Source organism: Dermacentor silvarum, chromosome 6 (assembly GCF_013339745.2).
Source record: "Dermacentor silvarum isolate Dsil-2018 chromosome 6, BIME_Dsil_1.4, whole genome shotgun sequence".
In the NCBI taxonomy this organism is placed as follows: domain Eukaryota; kingdom Metazoa; phylum Arthropoda; class Arachnida; order Ixodida; family Ixodidae; genus Dermacentor; species Dermacentor silvarum.
The window spans coordinates 117,860,385-117,877,880 of NC_051159.1; the positions used below are offsets into that span (position 1 = coordinate 117,860,385).

General features: G+C 43.5%; 2 protein-coding genes across 3 annotated transcripts in view; one reads left to right on the forward strand and one right to left on the reverse strand.

Moving 5' to 3' along the window:
* Positions 1-564: 564 nt before the first annotated feature.
* Positions 565-13,872, reverse strand: LOC119455908 (HIG1 domain family member 1A, mitochondrial). 2 transcript variants are annotated; one of them, XM_049669427.1, is made up of 4 exons: positions 13,707-13,872; positions 13,278-13,310; positions 11,879-12,005; positions 565-2,121 (listed from the first exon to the last, which is right to left on the reverse strand). In XM_049669427.1, the coding sequence occupies exons 1-4, from the start codon at positions 13,707-13,709 to the stop codon at positions 1,916-1,918; spliced, it is 369 nt and encodes a 122-aa protein (XP_049525384.1). In that variant the 5' UTR covers positions 13,710-13,872; the 3' UTR covers positions 565-1,915. The 2 variants fall into 2 exon arrangements, with proteins under 2 accessions (XP_049525384.1, XP_037573376.1); XM_037717448.2 differs by lacking the exon at positions 13,278-13,310 and having other exon boundaries at positions 13,707-13,870.
* Positions 13,873-14,091: 219 nt separating this feature from the next.
* The window catches only part of LOC119455910 (protein canopy homolog 2-like), a 30,924-nt gene continuing 27,519 nt past the window's right edge, over positions 14,092-17,496 (forward strand). The window contains exons 1-2 of the mRNA XM_037717449.2: positions 14,092-14,315; positions 14,602-14,717. Of these exons, the coding sequence (XP_037573377.1) occupies positions 14,216-14,315; positions 14,602-14,717 (216 nt within the window). The 5' untranslated portion in view covers positions 14,092-14,215. The remainder of the gene's footprint in view (positions 14,316-14,601; positions 14,718-17,496) is intronic.

The following is a 17,496-nucleotide window of genomic DNA, read 5'->3' on the forward strand; positions in this document are numbered from 1 at the left end:
TAAAAATACTCCATCTATTTGACAGACAACCATTTGTTTGCTAAAAGGACATGTCTGCAAAAGACGCAAACTTGTAACCTTCATGAGGAGTTTTAGATCTTGTGCACCCAAAGTTGGGGTAAGCAAACTGCCGAGCATACAAAAGAATGCAAAATAAGTACAAAAGAACAAGCAGGGCATAGGGCTTTGGGTACGCAAAGACACTTCTGTGTGTTACTTTTAAAACCACCTAATGGTACTGCAAGTTAGGCTGATATTGCAATGTTAGAGAATTCTTTTTCAGGTGTACCACGCCACACTTCGCTTTGTATGTGCAATATGCTGGCTTATGCAGTCAATAGTTAGCATACGTCTATTCCCATTTTGCGGAGATTCAGGCATTTGGCTGGACTTGGAGGGCACATGAAGTTGCAACCGGTAGTTTCATCTCTTTTGTATTAAGGCGCATTATCTGCATATTAAAAGGATAAACTCATCACATATATTGGCTGAGAAGTCCAATGCATGGCAATCTGTGTCTGTCTGCAATCGCTATTCCAGCTTTTGAAAGTGTATGAAAGAATCACAAAAGAGTGAAAATTTTATTTGCCACCAATATTTAAAATATGCTTCAATACATGCTTTGTAGAGTTTCAGCTAATCAAAATATAATTTGTCAACTTCTTGCAATCTATATGCACAATGAAATTGACAATATCACAAATACATTAAAAAATAACCTAAGCCATGTAACAACTTGCCATATTTAGTATCTCTGTTATCTTTGGACACAGTTTGGGAGCAAAACATGGCATCAACAAGAAAAACAATATGCTCATAAATACACCCTTTCTTTTTTTTAAAAGCAGTCCTAAGTTAAAACACATTTGGCCAAGCACACGACCGCTTGGCCAAACTAACTGCTTTAAGCATAGTAGTTCTGCACATCTGCAACATACCTTGCACCCAAACATGCCGTGTCACTGCAAAAATGAAGGATCGAATGAATAAATTAACAAAATGTAAAAGGATAAAAGAGATAGAGAGAGAGGGCAGAGTTACTAAGACATCTGTTCACTGCACAAAAGAGTGCACAGTGTATCATTCTTTGCTAATTGATGGGTACTCATGAAACAGCACACTGTTCAAAAATTGCAGTTGCTCCATATTGACTTAAAAGAAGACAACATCCTTACTTTTGCTGTAGGAAACTTTGAAGTGTAACACAGCTGATTACACAAAACCAGCAGGCAATAATTCACTTCCAGCATCGGCTTCAAATAGATCACACGAGAGCTCAAGCTATACTCAGCTCAACTCCAATATTTCTGTCAGTCACAGAGCAGAGCAAGCAGAGCAAATTTTTCAATACGGCACCTTATATAACAGTCATATCTCCAAATATTTTGGCAAGGGTAATCATTACAACCAGGTAAACTTCACTGCTTCATTTAGGTGCATTTAAGATCACAAGAAAAATAAAAGCTGATAACTGCTACTGATTGCGAATTCATAAATTTTGTACCAGTAGAAATTCTAGCAATTTTATAGACAAAAATTTCTTAGAGGCTACAATGTAAGTGCCAAACTATAAGGAATGCATACGTTAGTGCCTGAAAAGCAGATTTATACATGTGAAGAAAGGTCAGATCCCAAAAAATGCCTTCTAACAGCACAGAAGAAGCCATGCTTGCGCACAGTTAACGTCAAAATAAATTGTTATTGTTTTTCTCCTTGCATAAATGCAACACTGGCAACAAGGTTAACGGAGATACGGATACAACACTTCCAGATAGCAGTGACCTGGAAAAAGCAAAAGAAGATTCTAATTGATGGGCACAGCCACATGAACAAGATGCATAAAAACATCAAATTTTTATAGCCAGTACCTATTAATTTAAATAATGATGGCTAACAGCTAAACAACAACGAAGCCTCAGGAGCCTTTGTCGTCCCCGTTGCTGCTGCCTCGATTCAAAAATCTCTGGAAGAGATTGTAGGTGACACCAAGCATCAAGCACCCGATCACAGTGCCCTGTGCAGTGACGCGGAGCTGCATCAAGAAGAGAGAGGCGTCGAGCTTCTTGCGCCTCCGGAACAGGAAGGCCCCGTATGAGCAGATAAAGACGCAACCAGTCAACCCTGGAAGCCAAAGACAAAAATTTGTGGCCAGGCAAAAAGGAAACCAGGTGCAGAAATAAAGGTGCAGTGCTGGTAAATGACAGCATGACACGCGCATGCTGGGGACCAGGCGTGTTCCGCTGCAGTGCCTAAAGTACATATCACTGCAGCAAATTATTAGGGCCATATCCCACATTCATGCAAGTTAATTTTCCCCCTTCCCCAGCAAGAGCTGTTGCCACTGCGCTATATTAACCTTTATGCACAGTGCATCGAACCAAAACTTTTTGCATTTTGGTTTTCATTCCTACTATTATGTTAGTTCTAGCTTGAACCAAACAATGCTCATTTCCATAACCTAGAAGTAACTACAGGAAAATCTCATACATTTACTTTGCACAAAAACTCGATGGTGCTCCTGAGCTGCACGGAAATAGACAAAAAAGAAATGTATACATGCTGTTCTTCTGCTGCAAGTACCTTCACAAAGAAATCGCACTGTGGAAGCACACCTCAGAAGTAATACATTGTTTGTATCACAGCTACCTCAGTTAACACACCAGTGGTTTCAAAAGCAACCGCCCAGCTAGGCTGCACTTCTTCATTTCAGTGATTATGCAGAGTGTGTCAGCTAAGGCCGGCCAAGCTACTTAAAGAAAAAGGAGCTAGTACGAGAATTGAAGATGGCAACAACGTTGTTTTGTTGGTAGTCGCCTTGCGCAAGCTGGAGAACTTTTCCGTTATAATTGATTAGTAATTGGTCAAAATGAATTATTGGAAATAATAAATGCTTGCATAACTGCATTAGCTCAAATGTCAAATTGTGTGTCACATTTGAAAACAATTTTAAAAAGTTTTCAGCTCACTATTTTTGCCGAATTTCAAGGTTGTGCCGCAAAACGTGAACAAGAACGCGAAGTGAGTGCGGGCCCTCTTCGCCTCGTGTGCACAATAGCAACGCTCTCAAAAGTGGTTTCAAAGAACTGGCATTACTAAATCGCTGACTTGATGGCCATGTAAAAGTGAGGAAGCAGCAGCATAACAGCTGCAATCAATAAAAATGCCTTTCTTTCTTGCTTCACTGCAGTTGCACTTATTGAAGCCGTAACACGGTGCACAACGATCTTGCATGCAGTGTTACATTACACAGGTGCTTAATTCTAGCAGAAGCTAACTGCTACACCACTACCTTATCACTACAGAAGAATCTCGATAATTCGAACTCGAAGGGGCCCGAAAATTTGTTCGAAGTAAAAGAAGTTCAAATTAAAGGAAGGACGTATTTTTGAAGTATTCGAGCACCATAGCACGATGCACGAACGGTGCAAGTCGTGAAATATTGCGGCACGCAAGCACATAGCGAGCGCAACCGCCCACACCGGCCAATGCTGAGTTCCCGATAACGGCAGAAAACGAAACTTAAAGGTGCTGGCGACGGGCAGGCGCACGCGGCGACCGTCGAAGGTGAGGGAGGAGGGCGGCAGGGAAGCGGATTTGGCCTCAGCAACTCCACCGCTTTGGTGGCAGTGGCCTCGGCGGCTCCCCTCACCCTCTCCCAACTCCCTCGTAGCTCCCTCACCTACGACTGTCTCCGTGCGCGCGCACGGAGACAGTCGTAGGTGAGGGAGCTACGAGGGAGTTGGGAGAGGGTGAGGGGAGCCGCCGAGGCCACTGCCACCAAAGCGGTGGAGTTGCTGAGGCCAAATCCGCTTCCCTGCCGCCCTCCTCCCTCACCTTCGACGGTCGCCGCGTGCGCCTGCCCGTCGCCAGCACCTTTAAGTTTCGTTTTCTGCCGTTATCGGGAACTCAGCATTGGCCGGTGTGGGCGGTTGCGCTCGCTATGTGCTTGCGTGCCGCAATATTTCACGACTTGCATTGTTCGTGCATCGTGCTATGGTGCTCGAATACTTCAAAAATACGCTCTTCCTTTAATTTGAACTTCTTTTAATGCAAACAAATTTTCGGGCCCCTTCGAGTTTCGGGCTCCCTGAAGTTTCGTTTTCTGCCGTTATCGTTAAGCGAGCGTTTGGCGGCGTGGGTGCCGGCGCCGCCACCAGCTTAGCCCGCTCCCTGAAGTTTCTTTTTGTTTTCTGCCGTTATCGGGAAGCGAGCGTTTGCCGGCGTCTGCAGTTTGCAGGCGTGGGCGCGCTGCTGAGAGCATTGTCGGTCCGCGGTATGTTCGAATTAACCGTCGCAAATGTTTTCGCGTTCGAATTACCGAGCGTTTTCGCCCATTGAAATACACATAACTTTGACGGGACCACAGCATCGGTTCGAATAAACCAGGCAGTTCGAATTAACAAGATTCGACTGTATTTCAAGGCTGCCAAGTCAACCATCGAGTCAAGTTAGTTGTTTAAAACCACTTTGAAGAGCACTGCTGTCAATCTACGTTCACGTTTTATGGCACAACATTGAAATGCGGAAAAAAAAAAACTACGATAAATGTAATGAGCCGTAAACTGTTGAACGCAATGCGTTTGAAAGAGATGCAGAATTTGACATTCCTGTTTGCAGAACTATACAAGTATTTCCTAATTAAAGCAAATTAATTTCAACCAACCAGCTCCAAAAGCCAGGCTTTAGCTTGCACTTGTAACATTTGTCTACGCACCAGCCCACAGGCTAAACATCTCCTGCAAGAAGCCGCCACCTCCACTACAAGAATGTTTCCACGAAGCCACGGCTATTGACGATATGTGTGCCTGACAGTGGGCTGCCCTGCCAGCACTAAGAAAACTCGGTCACCCCCTGCAGCTGTGGGCCGGGTCGCTTGAACGCCCCGAACACTGTAACTGCGATCCGATGGCGATCGCAGCACAAAAGCGCCTATCGGTCGCAGCCGGCTAAGTGGTCAGAAAAGTATTTTCATTTTCTCAAGGCATTCTTAAAGGCGCGTGTGGATGCCAAACAGTGACACTGAAACTAGGTGGCCATGTGTCTCGTTGCCCAATTTCCGTGACTACGCTTCCCCGTCCGGCGGCAAGGCCCAAGCACAAATCACAGTAGTGGCCGAGAATGTCCAACAGGACATCTGTAAAGCCCGGACGCATCTAGTGGTAGCGGTGTCTTCAAAAAAAACCCTTTCTCTTCTCTTAACGCCAGTCTCCCCAAACGCTTCCCATTCAGCTCCAACCTCTTTCCTTTTGTTCCGAGCGAGGGTGCGCATTTGGCGACCCTCCTCTTCTACGGTGCAACCACTAAGCCGCATTTCTTTCGATGTGTGGGTGTCTCCCGCGTCCCCTATTCACGAAGCCGACCCGCATCCTTCGTTTGCGGTAATTGGTTGATGCAGCAGCGTGTGAAATCGCGCTGCGCTTTGCAGTACTCGCATTAACTGGGCCACACAACAACAGCAACACCGTATACCTCATACTGACTGATGGTCTCCTGCCTGCGGAGCAACAGCCTTGGCCTCTGTACACGAAGATGCATGTAATGTGAAGCGTACACGCACACATTAAACAGAAACAGTATAGTACTCTCATCATCAGCTTTATCATACATTTTTTCTTCTTCATAACCTATCTTTGTTGCTCCCCAAACCTCTTCCACAGCATGGAATCGCAGGCCAGAGGCACTTCACTCAGGGTGACCTCTATACCCTTCGGTCATTGAAGTTCCTTTCTCTCTCAACCTTCATCTCTTGACTAGCACCATATATTGCCTTCGCCCTCGTTACACAGACAGCTTTGGTATGAGGACCACTTAGTCTTCTGCTCAGTCCGACTGTCTGGCCACTACTGTCATTTATCCACTTTAAGCAGCCTTTCAACTGAAATTGGGAGTTTGCAGCTTAAAAATTTCCTGCTTAGAAATTCTATTTCTTCCAAGGTGACTCTACAGACTTTGATCCATTTTCTGGTATCTTTCCATTGAGCGACTAAAAAGAAGGCCCCTGAAAACCAGTCCCTTGGCATGCTGCTTAAATATCATGCCAAGGCCTGCCAATCAGAACTTCAAAATGTGAGAAGCAGCTTGCAAGTCTGTAATTTTATGTTAGCAGCAGTCAACCCTAGGAACGCCAACTGTCCCGAATTTAGCAGGACAACTCAGACTTCACCCGGTCGAAGTCAAATGTCCCGACTTCTGCTTTCTTTATATTCGCTACTGGATAACAATTAATATACCAGATTTCTTTTTTATAATGCCTGATAGCTCGTTTTCCCATTGTTTTTTGTAGTTATGTTGCATTGTCGTAAACACAAAGGTGGTTTTGTTTTGGTTGTGGTTCTTGTTCAGTTGTGGGCCTTAACTATTCACAGACCCTATTCATATTGGTAGCCGTGTTAGCCAGGCAACTGTACTGCCCCTTTTTACAGCGAAGCTGCATGTGGCTAGGTTCTGGTGGATCGTGTCTGCGGAAAAAAAATGACTTGTAGAACAACAAAGTGGGCCGATCCTGGTCATAGTGCAGAAAAGGTCCAAGCTCAATGGCACACACCCCTGTGGGCTTGGGGACCTGTAGCGCGCACTTGAACTACTCTTGTCACACGTGGGACCCAAAGAGAAAAACAATGAGCCGGAGCGATGAACGCCATTGCCCAAACGCTAATGACATTGCGTGTTGAAACGTCAGTGATAAAACGCAATAGTCTACCAACCAATAGCTGTGTCTCATTCTCTCTTGACATAGCCATTCCCCTAGCGACGTCAATCAGCTGCCCCTTGGACTCGGTATGGGTAAGACCCATGTTGCTCGCTCCGAAGAGGAAGAGCGTGCCTTCAAGGAGCACCGGCATGCTCAAGAGTGGGAATGGATGCGAAAGCGACGAGAAGCCAAATGCGCAGCGGCCCCATGTGCTGCGGCCGATGGTGCAAGGTGGTGTGAATCTAATCGCCTAAACTCGCTTTCACTCTCACATACAGCATACGACACGCGGTTACGCAACGAAGTTATGTGTTGTGTCTTTTCAACCATTTAACATGACCACCAAATTAAAAAATTTAACATATAATTAAACAAAGCCAACAGCTTTGCTGGTCTTCCATCTTCACATAGTGGAAGGGCTCTGAATTATTTTGTTGTAAATCACGACAGATAGGACCATAAAAAAATTTGTTAAACTGTTGCAGGTACAGACTGGTGGCTCCTCGCAATGAAAGGGTTAGTTGTTGCTTTAAGCAGTCCTGTTTTATTTCTAATGAACAGATAATTAAAAGTCGGCTGTATCAAACACTACTATACATTACAGCCACAACTCACTTTATCATAGTACAGTGGTGCCGGACCAAAGAAAGATGAGATATGGAACAGGAATTTCCAATGCCTGTGTGCACTACACTCCAATTTTCTCAGAATGGTCAGCAGTGTCATGCAAAACCGTTTCGCAATCTTAATCAAACCGTGAGAATTCTTCATATGAACTGAATGCCTTCAAAGTCATCTCCCTGCTGCCATACATGTCGTTTTTTTCAGTAACCAAAGGCCAGTGAAACCAGTTTATGTTTCTGCACCAGCTCACCTCTTTGATGTCAAGGTGTATAGACCGTATTTACTCGTGTAGGCCTGCCCTCACATAAGGCCCGACCACGCTTTGGAGTTTAAAACAACTTTTCCCTAAGCGTCGTGCACATACTCATGTGCTGGTTAATTTGCGCAAACCACTACAATATGGCACTGGCCTGTGTCCGAAAAACAGGTTGGAGATTGTATATGTGTTTATAGTTGGCATAGCAGTCTGAGGGCAGTATGAAGCTTCAGTGAGTAGTCATAAGCTTGCTTCATGTAAGACCCGGACCCGGTAAAATTGCAGAAAAAGTATATGCGGGCCTTACACAAGTACATAAGGTAATATGAAAGATTTTTTTCTCCTGTGGGACAAGGTGATCAAAATTAATCAATGTATTATTCACTCATCCATTCTCACCTATACCTACTGCTTATTGCACCACAAGCAAAACAAACTTGGGTAGGCTAACAGTCCTTCAGAAACAAGCTGTCCGCCACATAGCAAACCTTGGATGGCGCGATCACACAGCAGAGTTCTTATTAAAAATGAAATACTAAATGTCAATCAGCTACATAACCTTAAGCTAGCTACATACATACACGGTGAAATACAGAAAAATGAGTCCGCATTTGTAGACATATACTTATCTAACAGCAAGCATACAAACTAAGACATAGTCACTTTCAAGTTCCACTCTGTAGAACCAAATATGGAACTAAACAACTTAAGTACCTAATACCTACGTCTTTTTAATCAAAACCAGCAAGTTCGAATTATTGTGAAAGAATGTACGTCAACATCTCGTTTCAAAAATGTTAAATCTGATTTGTTCTCCTGCACACCTGCATAAATACGTATGACCTTAAGCGTCAGGGGGTTTACGATGTATGAGAGAAAAAAAATTATTTCTTTTTATATGTTATTAATTATTCCAATTTTTGTTGTACCAAGCTTTTTATCTCGTATGATGCATCCGCATTCTACTGTTTAATTTCTTATAGAATGTTCTTGCTATTGCTGAACAGTTCAGTGCATCGGTGGTAGGGCCATTGTCTGGCCGCCTTTTCTGTCCTTAGCCATACCTTCCCCTGAACATGTATTGTGTCGGAAACAATAAATGAAAAATGAAAATGAAAAACATTTTCTTAACCCTTTATGGACGAGTGCTGTTTACAGACAATAATTTTTTTTGTCATGCCGAGTTTCGTGTTTCAAGTACAGAGTTTGGCTAAATGTCTTCGGCCGACACCTCATAAAAGACAGCTAGTGTGGTTTGGTGGGTTACAAGAGGAACAGAAGACAAAAAAGTTTAGCATGCGAATCTTTCTGAAAGCACCATAGGCTTGCCTTTCCGGTGTCAATTTGCCCAGGTAGCTATTGATTACTTCTTCTCACTATACTAAAAGTTGAAAGTAATGAGTAAGGTCATTCTGTGCTAAAACAATTTTGGATATAGCAGCAACCTGTGTCTCTAACCACGCAATTTGGGTTTACTGCCCAGAGGCAACAACAGATGTTAGGTCTTGTTCGATAATGCTCCTGCATGTGTACCATGTCTAGTGCTACGCCTGTCTTGATGTTGCTATAAATTCATTTTATTCGTATGAAAAACAAACCACGGGTGTCAGGAGTGCACTGAAGCCACAAAATATGCATCCTGGAACGTTTTATGGGAAAGCAGCGGCAAAAGTGTGCCCTGGGCACCGAGCACAGTGAAGACTCGGACGTGGCCTCCTCCACAGATGGCAATACAGACTACGCTGCCTTTAGGCAATAGCGGGATATTCTCATTTATGGAGATAATTTGCTAAGAATCATCTTTGCAAAAGATTTTGAGACAGTCTACATGATATTACAACTGTCAAAGTTATCGAGATACTAATTTGTTTACACAGTTTTGCCGGGTGAATGCAATGAATACAATGCAGACATAAGTACAAGTGACGCTCAAGCAAGTGTTATAAAGCCTTTAAAAATGTGTCGACATAGTAAATGGTCCTCGAAAAATATAGAAAAGTGCTGGAGAAAGTATGCCTGATTGGAATTCCCTACCACCATGCCCATTGCCCATGGAGACTTCTCTTAAACATCAGAGTTTCATGATGAGGTGCAGATGACCTTTATTTCTGAACAGTCTTGCCTGTACATTGCGCACAACCGACCCTGCAACCGCCCATGTCTACACGATGTTCATAATAAGGTTGCTTCAGTCACAAATAGACTGGTCGGATGGTTTTCAGACCAGCCATGTTGCCACCACAGTGAGAACAGACAGGCAGGAAGCCAGCAAGGACGCGGTCACTGAGCACTTCATACATTCAGAACCAACTTCAGACAGCGGTGTGATTGCTTCCTGTCAGCTTGTAGCAGATTTTGGAACAGCTAGAACCCCATTTTGGAAATACAAAATAGCACCTTTTGGAGTACCTAAAATTACATCATTCTGGAACAACAAAACAACCTTTCGGAACAGTTAACAAGCACACATTATCCAAATTACAGTTGACTTCTGTTAATTTGACCCCGATGGGACCGACGAAACTGACTGATTATTAAGTGGATCAAATCGAAAACAAGATTCAGAAATAACTCCAAAACACACTGCTGATTCACTTGGCAGAATTTCCCGATCTAACACGCCTCAGAATCAAACGCATGTTCACTTTCTACGAGTCGGAAATAGAAAACTAACGTAGAAATGGCATTATAGCTCCTAAACAAAGTAAATATCAAATGCATACTCGACAATTTAACAAGAAAAATGGGCTAGGGTATAATATGTGTTGCACATTGGTGGCTGGTTCCCTAAAGTTAGCTTTGCTGCAGTACATAGATGTTTTGCGTTAAAGCATATGAACGCCGCAAAGGTGGTTTTGGTTTTGTGTCCACTGCGCAGGCAGTTTTTGGCCCAAAAGGCGTGCATCAGTACCGGGTAAATACTGTAATCATACATTGTGAACTACAGTTACTGCTTGAAAGTACTTCAGGGCTGGCCGAAAACAGACATTTTCGACTGGAGGTGATGCATTCACTGTCCCCTAAGCTCCGCCGAGACAGACGCTGCCTTAAAGAGGCCGCTATTGGGTCACCAAAGGAGTCAGGCGCATGCGTGCTCACTGGTCAAGTTCGAACTATCGGGCGAAGGTCAATTTTAGAATCGAAATAGTGAAAGATTGGGCCAATAGCAATGCATGGGTACTGGCCGGCACCTTCAGTCGGGATCAAAATAACCAAATAACCGAATTAATCGAAGTCCACTATATTCTAGTTTTACTCTAATATAACAGGATGTAGCGGGTTTTGCCTCTTGTCACAGTTTGGTGCAATTAGTAAGAGCCAGCAGCCACATGTGTCCCTCCAAGAGGTCATGCTAGTTGCCGTTGGCCAGTTCCCGAAATTTACAAAGAGAGGTGCAAGATCCCTGGCTGCAATGATGCCACACCGGTAATGCACACCTTTGTCTCACATCCGACAAGAACTGTTTGTGCAAGTTCTTCATGGTGTCATAGGCGACTTCGGGCAAAGCTCATTTTCGGAGCTATGCCATAAACACGAACATGGACAGAAGAGGGAGTGCACAGTGTTGCGTGTCCTTCACAACATGGGCTCTCCTGTGCTACACTGTTCAAAATTGAATTTGATCAACCAAAAAGCCAGAATTCTGATGTCAGGTTATAAGACATTTTGATACTACAGTCAGCCTTGAAATGCTGGCCCAGGTGTCACTGACATCGTCATGACGTCATGATACAAAGAAAATTTGCGCTGACGTCGTGAAGCAATGATTTATGATGACGTCGATCATGACAAAAAATTAATGAGAGTTATGTGCGCATTTCGTTTGGCTGCACTCGCTTGTGGCAGCTGCAGTAATAGCGTGGACGATGCGAGCTAATGCACCATGACATCAACCCTGGGTACCAAAATGAGAACTGGCTCGTAGAAACAAGTAGTATAGTAAATTATTTTGGGCACTCTGACATTTGCAAGTACTTTATTGTTGAGTTTAGAGGGCTTAGATTATCACTTAAAAAAAAAAGACAAGTCAGAACTGTCATGTCAGTAGTTTTAAAATGATGCAAATAAAAAAATGCTATATTGCTAGGAAACTTGGAGTTGTAACAAAGCAATGATATGCATATCTTCTCGCCTGCCTTTCTAGTTGTTTACGCGAAAAATCAAGTCACTGCATAAAAAAAAAACACATTGCTGTTTTGCTGCCAAAAGTACTATAGTGCCAAAGAACCACCAAGACATAAGGTATAATCACTGTGATAGTGGTTCCGTGACTTGAAATGATATCTTTAAAGAAATTGTAAACCTACCAATGACCATAAAGGGGGATTCCTTGGCCTTTCGCTTGAATTTCTGAGTTGCTGTTTCTTCTTTGTATGGCGTGTCAACCGTCATCAGTGGTGACGCCATCTTTTTGGCGTTGTCAGTCATTAGTGCCTGGAGCAATTAAAAAAAAATCAAAAATAGTAAATTGTATTTTGGGTTTTTACATGCCAAAACCACGATCTCATTATGAGGCACGCTGTAGTGGGGGACTCCGGATTATTTCGACCACCTGGGTGTTAAAGCAGTCGAACCCACGATTTCGTGTTTAGCAGCGCAACGGCGAAGCCACTATGCCAGTACGAAGGGTACTGCAACAAGCCACAAAAACAAATTGTTGAGAAAGCAAACCCTGAGAAAACCTACCGCGTTCGTGGCTCTTCATAATTTCTATAGTCCAAACTTTCTGTCCAATTCGTGAGTTACAATAAAAGGAGTTTGTTGACACTAAGAACTGTTGCTTTTTACATGATGCTTAAAACCACACCGCAATGTGCAAATAACTTAAAATGATATCCGAGATTTTGTTCCCAGTGTCCAACAATTAAAGCAATTAAGGCAAAATACTGTGACATGATCAAACAACTTTGCTTGTTTGGCAGAAGCAGCCATGAAGCACGGGAACATTCTTGTCACACACTCAGAGCTATCACTCACGAAAAAAAAAAAAAAAAAAACATTTGCCAGTAAGAAATTATCGAGTATTGCAGTCATTCTTGCACTCTAAAAATTGCATGATGTCCACATAATGAAAATATATTTCTGTAACTTAGATTTCTAAAGTTTGTAAACTTTTATTCTTACAGCACAACGTACCTGCACTTCTGTGATTTGTAGATTTTATCTACTTAGCAAGGACGCTCACTTCCTTGTTTGTTCGTATCTTGCACTTAGTGTGGTAATGCAGGTGGCCTTCTAACACCAATGTAAAGGCAATGCACTGATGCCTAGGAGAGCAGAGGGCAAGTGAACTCCTTAATTATATACATCTATAATTAAGGAGTTCACTGCTATATATATATATATATATTAAATTTCTGTTTTCCCTAGGCATTAGTGTCTGTTTGCTTTATGTGCTTAGGCTAGTAAGGCGATGCAGTATTTTTTGCCAGGTAAGTCTAGGTCACAAATTAGTCAACTGGCAACACTTAAAATTAACAAATGGCCATTCAAATTTAATTAGCTTATGCAGAACACACTGCACGATACAAATGAAAGCAACGACATATGCATAATTCATCAACATAAGCGCTAAGTAATTTAAACTACAGCAAACGGTATGATAAACAAGATGTTGACACGAACAGAGCAAATGCATGCATTTCCTGTGACGCTTATCATCGGTTAGCTACACGAGCAGCGAGCAGCACCCGTTAAGATACTTGCCGGCTGTAGATCCTTCGGTGAACGAAGGAGCACCTGCAACGAACGTGGTGCGCAAACAATCATTTCTATGCTTTCGACAACTACGAAGTGTTTCACGGAAGTTCAGAGGCCGCGAAAACCGAATCATTCATTCAATACGGTTGCGTTGCAACCTAAGTTGCATCATACGTAACTGCAAAGGTCGACAATTCTACTGCAACCGCCAAGGTCGTCGCTCAATCCACTGAACTATTACAATCATGAGCACCTATATATAACTACAATACTAGCAAGCAACAACTCACGTAACGACAGCTCTGGCTTTTACATTTAACTGCCGTGAATGCGCGCAAATGCCGGTACGACAGCGATTGTTGCCCCATTCATTCTTCGAGCATGGTTTCAAGGTGCAATTAAGGTCGGCGAATCACGAATGAGGCCAATTCATACCATCTGCGCGAAGCTGCGATTCCTGTGGTCCCCAAGGCACGGAAGTTTCGAAGCACCACAAGCTCAAGACTTACCGGCTAGACAACTGAGCGGAAATTCAGGCCGCCAAGGCCTTCGTTGGGCCAGTTGCGCGACGATGGGGCAAGAGTGGGCCCCCGCCCGTCACAAGCCCAAGGCGTCACATGCAACGTCAGTCGAACGTCACAGTACAACGCTTGAAACAACAACAAGTGCGACAATTACCAGAACAATTGTCGAAGCTCTAATTAAAAATGTTACAGTTGTGCGTGTGATTCGTATTTATCAATTTATTTGTGCCTGTAAAATGATCAGAGCGACCTCCAGGTGGCGCCTCCAACATTTGCGTCACTTTATTCGTCTGTTTATTTTGCTGTCGCCGGCAAAGTGGTTGGCGCGGTTGGCTGCGCGAAGTACACGTGTAATAAGCGTACTAAGCACATTCTTTTTTTTTACCCCGTTGGCTACGCACGCTTCAAGTTAGCCTCCAAATGCAGTGCCTCAATACTCTATCCTTGCAAATTCTTGTTATCGGTACCTTTTGCTGTATAGCATTATGTGAGCCGAGTGTGCAGGAGCTGAAGTGTCAAGGTGAGCTCACCGGATGAATGAACGAATGTGCCTAAGCCGCACTGGCGTGGTGCGCATGACGCTACGTGCTCGCAATAAACAAAAGGTTATCCGTTATGCAGTCTCGCGAGCTGCAAGCGCTTCTTGGCGCTCGCACGAGCGTGTTTCTTTAATTAGAATGCGCGGGTCTTGTATAAAATAAGAAACGAAGATTAAATGTTTCTTCCCCGCTGTATTACTTTGTCAGCTTAGTTAAGTACCGTTAACGTTTTTCTCGTGGTTTCACTTATGTATCTTGTTATTTCAGTGTGCAAAGCACTAGTGAAAGAGTCCGTTGAAGCTATTGCAAAAGTTGACCCCAAAAAGAAGATACCTGTCGGAAGCTTTAGACTGCAAGCCGATGGAACTCAGAAGCAGAAAACGGTACGTGTTTTTACGCTCTTTATGCATGAACAAATCCGGCTGAGTTATCTTTTAAACGTCTATAAAGGTTTTTTTTTTCTTTTTTTTTTTTTGTACAGTCACTAAACGTAGTAAATAGGTGCAGTAACAGCACGGACTTTTGGCTTGTCAATATTTTCAAGACGCAAGTTTATGCAAGTTGTCTTTGATCATGATTGGTTTAATGAAGAAATTGCGGCACGGATAGCACGACGCGTTATGTCGGTGGATTTGTGATCTTTGCATTAAGAATTGTGGGATAGTAGGGAGACATACTTTTACACTCCTAAGGGAATGACTTTACACAGTAATTAATAGAAACCGCAACTCTAGGCGTAACGCCTATTTTTCTGTACGTCCTTAATTATCATGAGCACACTCATCAATACTATGTCAAAGATCAGTGTATGAGCATGCGCTATGTGTCTAGAAACATTTTAGTGGCACTTTTATTGTGCCTATAGATGCTGATTTTGATGTTAGTGCCTATATTGGTTTTCCGGGGCCTAAAAATGCCTTTTCTCATGTTTATAATTCTATCACCCACTAGGGAACTTGGCTGAAGGTAGCCAGTTATTAAACAAATACTTTGCCAATGTAAAGGCTGTTATGAACAGCTTTTCTGCCGACGAGAATGTCATGAGAAGGGCTCGAACTGCTCTGTGCGATGATATATGTGCAGTCAATTCGCGCTTTTAGCCGACATTATCGAGAAACTTGAATGCTCAGGAGCACGTGGGGCTGACTTTCGACATTCAAGAAAGGTTGCCACCATCCACAATAGATCTGTCGCTCAGAATTTGTTCAAAACTTCAATCTGTCTGCGAAAAAAACATAAAGCACTTTCAGTACTGAAAGAACTGTGAAAGGTGCTGACCTGGTGAACATTCTGCAAATCCAGAGGGCATTGAGTGTTCGAAGTGCTAGCATGTGCCACAAAACAGAGCCGTATACAGAAATTTTTTTCGGGGGAAGGGGGGCTGGTGCATGTGCCTGGTGTGCCACCCCGTGGCTACGCCACTGCCACTAACATTGGTGGATGTTGAACGTGCTCCTTTGCTGCTTACAAACTAATATACTCGGGGGAAAAGAGGCACAGTGGTAACATGAAAATTTTGAGATGATGCTTCTTTGTCACTGCTTTCACAACTTTTCTCAGGGTCTTCTTGAAGTAGCGCAATTCAAAATGAGGGAAGGATACAAAACACGTATGAAGAAACACATAAGTAAAAACAGGCAGGGGGCGCCCTCCTGTTTCCTGTTTTAATGCGTTAGTATTCTTTGGGTACTTAACGCACTTTCCAGGGGCTATCCATGTATGTTTGTATCTAACCATTTTCCCGCCTACCACTTGGGTCACTTGGTAGTCTGTGGTCAAATGGGTAGCACATAGGGCTGCTGTGCTGAGGGAACAGGGTTGGAAACCAACCATCGGACCAACTCAGCTCACTTAGTATGACAATGTGTACATACAGTGAACCTCTGTCACGCCGACACGGGTACTGGGTAGGTACCACTGTTTGACAAAACTCTAATGCCAACTTGGGTCGCTGGGTATGTGCTGCCTCTACAATGATGATAAAATCCTATAAATTTCTCCCATGCTGAGCGCCGCAAGGGTTCCTCAAGGACAGCGACCCAATGCATTAGCAGGCTACGTGACAAATGCACTTGTTATATGCCGCTTTTCAATGAACGCCTTTCACGCGAACACTTTAGCGAGCTGCACCATGAATGCACTGGGTATGTGCCCCTCTTCAATGACCCTCTCGTCAACTTGGGTCACTGAGTCATCATCAGCCTATATTTTATGTCCACTGCAGGACGAAGGCCTCTCCCTGCGATCTCCAATTACCCCTGTCTTGCGCTAGCGTATTCAAACTTGCGCCTGCAAGGTCACTGACTATGTGCAACCAAATGTGCAGCAAGCGAGGGAACAATTCGCAACGTTCGCAGGCACTGGTGCGCCATTCTTCTTGTCTCGGAGGCTACGTGTAGACTTCTCGGCAGTGCCATAATTGGCGCAGTGAGTCTAGAAGTGCGAGAGAGGAGCCCGGTTGCTGCATGATGTGTTTCTCAGTGTTTGCACACACAAGCGCGCCATGCATTTCAGAATGCCGCAGCGTTTGCAGTGGCGGTGCTAGATGTGGTGCCATGTTCTTAGGGAAGCGCAAAAGACGGTCCCTGCTGCAATGCACGCCTAATACATTACTCGTTTCGATGGTGACATTACGTATTGTTGCATTATTGATTCCGTGCTAACGCATAACCGTCGGCAGTCATCATGATATGGGTTCTGCCGCATTTTTCTTTTCTTGTTTTTTTTTTTTTTTTTTGCGTGTCTTGTTTCTTTCCCCAATTCTGTGTTGCACTAATGCAGGAACATGCCATGAAACACCTAGGAGCGAATACCTCCACCCTTATGATTTTTTATTTCTTGTGGTGTCACACTAGATTGCAGATATAATCTTTAACTATGCACAACTTGACTCATTCCGTTTTATCGAGAAGTTAAAATGAATATCGCAAAACTGGGGCTTAGTAGGCTGTGTTGCTTTGAAAATCATAATTTGTCCTCAGATGCACAGTGGAAGTTCTTAATAATTGAGCCTATACATGTCTTAAATAGTGCCTGTTATAGGTGCCTCAAACGGCATTTTTTAGTGCCGTAACTCCCGGCCTCTAGTAATCAATGTCTTTGCTATGCCATAACTAGGGTTCTGTGTTTTTGCAGTTAATTTTGTTCCTTCAAAATTGCAGA